General features: G+C 40.1%; 1 protein-coding gene across 1 annotated transcript in view; it reads left to right on the plus strand.

Moving 5' to 3' along the window:
- Positions 1 to 7,028, plus strand: part of afg1lb (AFG1 like ATPase b) — a 32,436-nt gene that overhangs the window by 24,419 nt on the left and 989 nt on the right. The window contains 6 exon segments of the mRNA XM_065964117.1: positions 3,403 to 3,485; positions 4,226 to 4,296; positions 5,219 to 5,265; positions 5,267 to 5,320; positions 6,256 to 6,312; positions 6,315 to 6,482. Of these exon segments, the coding sequence (XP_065820189.1) occupies positions 3,403 to 3,485; positions 4,226 to 4,296; positions 5,219 to 5,265; positions 5,267 to 5,320; positions 6,256 to 6,312; positions 6,315 to 6,482 (480 nt within the window).

Consider the following 7,028-nt stretch of genomic DNA (forward strand, 5'->3'; position numbering starts at 1 on the left):
TAGATTAAACAGAATGGCACTGACAACTAATAGACTGCATTTTAATCATGTTATGTCTTGAACTGTAGGTGTATTATTATTATTTCAGTAATTAACCCTTAGATAATTGTATGAAACATCAGACATTTTAGAAATAAAAATGCCAGAGGTCAAAATGATGTCTCTTACTTGCTTGTTGAGTCCTAAAAATGAGGATGCAAAACCCAAATATTTTTTAATCACAAAATTAAAACAGAGTCAATTTGACATTTGTACAGCTGCATATTATAGATCCTTGTTTCAAACCAACAGATTTATCATAAAATTAATTTATTCAACACCTTATTATTTCAGCAGTACACCTGATAGTATATATAGTGTGTTGTTGTTGTTGTTGTTGTGCAATAGCTCAGATGCACAGAATAAAGTAACAGTAAGAGAGCAGATTGGAAGCTGCAAAGTAGAACGACTAAGATCTGAGTCTGAGATGATGATGGAGGGGGGGTTGAGGGGAGACAAGACCACAATGTGTAGGCGGATGAAATCTTGGAGGAGTGAGAACTTGACAATCCTCTCAAGATAGATAATCAAGTAATGACCCATGAGGCCTCAGCCTCATCTGATTATAAATAACCAATGGAATCATCACTGCTGATTGTGTTTCCATTTCTCCTTCTCTCTCTCTCTCTCTCTTTCTCTCTCTTATTTGTACCTCACTCCTCCGTCAGGAAACTGTGCGGCTCATTATTATTTTTTTTAACGCAGGTAGAGACGCTACATAAAGAGAGCGTAAAGAAGAAAGACAAACTGAGTTTCTAATGATGTGGCGACCACAGTGACAAGTTTTTTTCCCCCCCCGTTTTTGAGAGACTATTTACCCATTGGAGGGGTCACAGTAGGTTGATGAAATGACACCTCCCTTTTGTGTGTGGGGGAGGGCGAGTTTGTCAGGTTGTTATTAAGCCTGATTCAGCCAATTGGCTCGGAGTGGGAACCCCGTTTGTGTGAGCGGACACAGAGATAAAAAGTTGACAGCAGAGAAGAATAGAGTATTTCCGTCCCGTTGCTTTGTGATGATTACTAATTATCCTGCAGCTTAAGAGGGCCAGTGGCAGAAATTCACTGATTTCATAATTTCCCCGGAGCTGTCGTCGAATACTCAGTCAGCCACCAATGGCTCAGATGGGATGATATGCAATTTCTTTCTTTTCTTTGATAGAATGGTGGAGATGATGATTATAGTTTGTGCTGCACCCCCTGACATGAATCCTGTTGACGTTTTACACCGCGAGGAAAAGTTTGAACTCTTCGTCACAAGTTCACCCCTGCTGTAACACACATGAATAGCTGCAGGAACAATAGATCACACCAGCAAAGCGAGAAGACATGACACGAAATCACAGGACTGTCAGAGGAGAGGGAGACCTCTGCCCGTCTGCCAAGCTCAATTAGTTCAACTGTTCTGATTTAAATATCCTTCAGAGATGTTACCTTGAGGTTTGGATCTCGAGTTTGTTACAGCCCCTTTTACAATGCCTTCAGAAGACGGGATGTATGTCTCTGTTACGTCTATGTGAAATGATAAGGAACAATGTGTACTGTAATCGTCAGATCAGGTTTTCTGCGTATGCATGTATGTAATGTCTACACTTCGCCTCTCTTTTGCTTCTATTAAGTTGTAAAATCACAGACTGTGACTCCACTATTTAGCCGGTCGTTCAGGGCTTCAGTGTAAAAGTACAATGGTGGAGTGACAGCAGAGCTTCAGTGCAGCACTGTGGTTGTGCCAGCTGAGTGTGATTCTACACAGTCTTATGGCGATGTGTAAACAATCAGCACAAGCTTCACAACTCTCTACTATTCTGGATCAGTGCTTTTTTCATAAAAGACAAGAGGGGAGTACTACGAAGCAAGTTCAACATACCCAGGTCCAACTAGAGATATTGGGTACCAAGAAGCTGGTTCTGGCCTTTATTTGTTAGCGCAGGTTTTCCTCTTCAGGCTGTGTACAAGCATCACATAAAAGGAGAGTTTAAGTCAGGCTGAAATATTGAGAAGCAATGATGATGACACAAATTGAATTGAAGTGAAACGCCACTGCTGCTGCATGGAAGCGGAGGGAAACTGCAGAAATGATTGTATTAGTTTGTAAATGTATTAGTGAGTTGGTTTACGCGTTCAATGAACTGCTTGGTGCCTCCAGTTTATGCCCAATGTGAAGACTGCGCACAGTGCAACTCTTAAACGTTCACAAAGACACACAAGATTTAAGCAGAATAATCAGTAACTGTTGTTAGGACCAAAAGCTTTTCACATGGCCAATTCAAAGTCAAATAGATATATTGATTTTATTTCATATGTGATAATATATAAAGACTATTAACCTCAATCTTTTATTGCATATTAAATTAAGTCAAATTAAACAAATCACTTTTCGGTCGCTGTAAATTCTTACTCACAGAGTAAATGGGCGGCTGTGGCTCAGTGGTAGAGGCATACATCTCTCAACTGGAAGGTTAGAAGGTTTGATTTCCAGGCTCTGCAGCAAGTGTCCTTGGGCAAGACACTGAACCCCCCCCAATTGCACCCCTGAGTGGCCTAGCCAGCAGTGTGAGAATGCCTGTCAGTGGGATGAGTTAATACTGATGGGTACTTTACGCATGCTCTTCCATCAGTGTGTGATACGAATGGATAAATGTGACATTTAGTTTCAAAAAGAATCGTTGAATAGAAGACTAGAAAATCTTAATACCATTCCCAGTTTATTTATTTAGTTTGTTTACTGTTTATCATTTAAATCTGCAAGTGGAAATAGTTCTCAACTAACACACAATTTACTCGCGCTTCAGTAAAGTCAGATACAAAACTACCATGACATGCTGCTTAAGTCAAACTGAGTAAAACAAACTGCAGCTAGTTTATAAATCCAAGAAATGACATCAGTGGTTAATGTCATGTACGTCGACATTTATCATATCTTATTTATGTTATTATAATCACACCAAAACGATGGGATTTTCTCGACGTTTAAGCAAAAAACTAACAGCCATTTCACACACCTTTCCCATCTAAAATGCTCCAGTGATATTTTTTGTTGAAGGTCTGCCATTTGCCACTGATGTAAATACAGTCTTTATCTTTTTGCGAGTTAGTACCCCGTTGCAGAGAGAATTGCATAGCGAAGGCAAAGCTTACAAGGAACCATTCTTGGCACACGTTTTTCTAAAGCTATTATAAAGTATGATCAACATTTACTGAATAATAATAATAATAGCGTAACATTTCTATTGCACTTACCCATAGGCTTACACGTTTTCTCTTACAGTATTACTTTTAAACATAAATAGGCCTCCTTTAAATATTTGCCCTTGAACTGACTTCTTGTGTGTCCTTCAGTTTGTTGTGTATTTCTCTTGTGCGCAGGAGCACTGCCACGCGGTCAGCCTGGACTCCGGGATCGACTACAGGAGGCTGGACAAAGCTGAAGCAGGCAAACTCTACTACCTGTAAGACAAAACACACAACACATCCACTTATATTGATCTGATTTACTTCCAAGTCCAACTCATCCTAGAAGCTCTGCGAGTTTCTGACAGAGAGTTGAAATAGAACCTGCGCTCACATACGTACACGCGCGCAGGAGATGTTTGTGCTTGTCATGAAGGACGGGCAGAGAAGGCAAACAGATGGATAAATGGGAAGAGGCAGACTTGGGAGTTTTATAAAGACCTACATTACCTTGAGAGATCCATGAAAAGCGTGGAAGAGGAATCAATAGAACATGAGAAAATAAAAGAGCTTGAAAAGCTAGTTTCCTATTTTGCTCATTATTTATACGCTGTTATGAGCACACACATGCAGACAAACAAGGTATGAATGACACTGCTGTTGCTCATCGCTGGGTTGGAGCTTTCAAGTGCTTTCGTCTTTTCACTGTATGTAAATAGACACATAGCACCCTTTTACCCAGAGTTAAAACACAAGCACACATACAGACACAAACACACACTTCACAATGTCATTTAGCGCGTATTCACAGGCTAATGCTCATGTTCAGAGCCCGACATCCTGTTTTTTACTGATGAAGTGAAAAGCTAAGTACCCCCCCCTCCTGTGCTCTCCTTGCTGCCACCGTTTGATGTGGCCACTTCAACATTATTAATTTCATATCCTATTTTGTCTTTTCTCCATCATTGCCTGCGTGTGTGTTACTGTGTTTTTGTGTATGTGCGTATGTGTTGTTCAGCACAGAGGAGCCCGGTGCGGAGGCCTTCCTTGATGCACTGTTTGAGGAGCTGGCTCTAACTCAAAAAAGTGGTAAGAAAGTTGAAGAAAAAGACACCATCTTTGGGGGAAAAATACACCGTATTCTCATGGTGGCTCTGCTGTGATTTGCTGATATTTAATGCTAGACAGTTAGCTAACAAGTGTAAGTCCTCCAAGAAGTAAAAAGCATAACCCTTCTTGACATTTATTCCATTATTCACACAGTATCTTTTGTAAAACTGCAAAAGAGCACTGTAAGACATTAGAAAGAAACAAGGACAGAAAATAACTGTGAGACTCTGCCTCTTCCTCGCCGCTGTAACTTTGTGAAATGTTTCTTGTGTGCTCTGCTCATGGTGCATTCATGCTGGGTCTTTGAACACAACATAATAAAGAGTATGGTCTAGACCTGCTTATTTTCTGTTTCGAGATAACATTTGTTATGAATTGGCGCTATACATGTAAAGATTGATGAATTGATGTCATCATACTGTGCTCCTCGTGTAACGTAAGAGCTGAACTGTCTCTGTCTCAAAAAGTCAAGAGAAAATGAAATGATCATTTTAGATTTAGCTTTAGGTGATTAAATATGGTTTAATAACGTTTATATGTTTCAGCCATCAAGATAAATGTTCAAGTCTTTGTTTCCAGTTTCAATAAAAGCTATATTTTTCTTAAAATCAAATTTATCTGAGCACTTTACAGTATGTCTTTATGAAATGTATTAACAGACTGTATTAAATACATTGTTTTATACTGTGGATTCTGTATTATAATAGATGGATCCTTTATATTATTCTCTTCTTTCTTCCGACTTTTACAAGTTAATAACAGCAGATTCCAAGAAAAAGGATTCAACTTCTTTGATCTAAATTACTCATTTCTTCTTAGATTATTAAGTGCAATAGTAAAAACTGTATGGCGTGAGCATCACTTGTTGTGTGTGTGTGTGTGTGTGTGTGTGTCTCCATAGTAACAGGCCCTCGGCTGCTCACAGTGCTGGGCAGAGACGTGACTTTGGGAAAAGACCTGTGGCTCCATCGCTGACTGTACTTTTGAAGAGCTGTGTGGCAGAGTGAGTTCTTATCCTGGTTTATATTTTCCATTACTTTTTTTTTTACAGAAATTTCAAGTTGCTTTTGCAATACGTCAGATTTGCTTACCTGAAAACCTTTACCGTATGTATATATTATATATAAATAGCTTCTTTTTTCGCAATAATTTTTTTTTTATTGATTTTAATTTCATAATATTTTGAGAAAAACAAAGCATCCCTGATTTGATTTTCAAGGAGCTTATTGTATTTACCTTGTAAGGTAACTTTTGACTTTTGTCAGCATTTGTCTTTATTTGCCAGATTTAAGATGTCAAATGAAAATCACAAAAAACCTCAGTTACGCAAAATTCATCTCAGACCACCTTCAGAGGTGAACAAGTGATCACCCCCAATCTGTTTCTGACTCAGATACACATATTCAAAATGTCATACAGTACACTCTCACACAAAACTACAAACCACTAATCAAAACTGCTCAAATTCAAAGCACTTCTCTCTCCTCTTTGTTGCCTGCGCGTTCTGTCTCTTCCCTCCCTCAGTGTACTTTATTGTCCTGGCCTTTGCTCTCGAACTAAATCACTCTCCCTCCATCTCGCTCCCCATTTTCTGCTCAATGTCAAAAAGCAAGTCTATTGACAATTTTTGTGAATAGTTGAGCTCTGTTGTGCCTCAAATGAAGCTGTGCTGTGTAGTAATCCGCTGTAAAGTCTGATGCCTGATGGACAGAGGTGAGCTTTTGCAGGCATCCCGGTTTCAAGGATTTTTCTCCCATCTGACATATGTTGGCACGTCCACTTTAATTTTGAGAGCAATCATCCTGAATGGCAAAGAAACCAAGGACAGACACTAAAATAACAGTCTGAGCCAAACACACAGACTGCAGCATCCTAAGTGTGTGTGTGACTCAAGCTGTAGATTTAGAAACTCAAGTTTGCTCCTGGCTTGTTTTCCAGCCTCTTGGTGCCAGTGATTACCTGGAAATGGCTCGGCTCTTTGACACCGTATTCATTCCCGCCATGTTCCTCTGCTCACACTGAGCCTGAAGGACCAGGCCAGGCGCTTCACCACCCTGATAGACAACTTCTACGACAACAAGGTACTCCATCTCTTCGACAGACAAAAGGTACGGCTTGTAACTGAAAATAACAAAGAAATAAATACAAGGGATGTTCTTAGCGATTGAAATCCTTGTTGATTAGTCTCAAGGTGGGAAAACACTCTAGCATCTTGTGCATGCAGTTTTGTGATGAGCTGCGTCCTCCGTTTGGACCAATGTGGGATCACAGCATCAGCAGGTAAAGGATATCATGTTTGGTTTGTCAAGTGTGCTGAAGTTAGAAGAGCCGGCACCTCCAGCCTTTGGTCCTCTTTGCAGGTGTAACCACATACCATTGCTGTGGTTAGCTTCTCTCCAGTCTACCAAACCACGCTGCTCCTTTCAGATGCCATCTGTCCACTGGTTGCTGGTTAACACTCCTGACAGTAGAGCAGGGACAAGGACCCATCAACTGGATCCCACAGCCCCAGCTAGTGGCAGGAATACTGCGTTACAGCTTAGACACACATTGAACCGGCATTAATGGAAATATGAATAATTAGTTTAACTGAGTGGTAATTCTGGTGCCAGCCAGCGAGGGTGACGACATTAATTCAGTTAGTCAACTAATCATGCACATCTCCTATCAGACCAACAAAGAAGAAGTGAAGTTGTAATTCTGTATAGTTA

Source organism: Labrus bergylta, chromosome 15 (assembly GCF_963930695.1).
Source record: "Labrus bergylta chromosome 15, fLabBer1.1, whole genome shotgun sequence".
Lineage (NCBI taxonomy): Eukaryota > Metazoa > Chordata > Actinopteri > Labriformes > Labridae > Labrus > Labrus bergylta.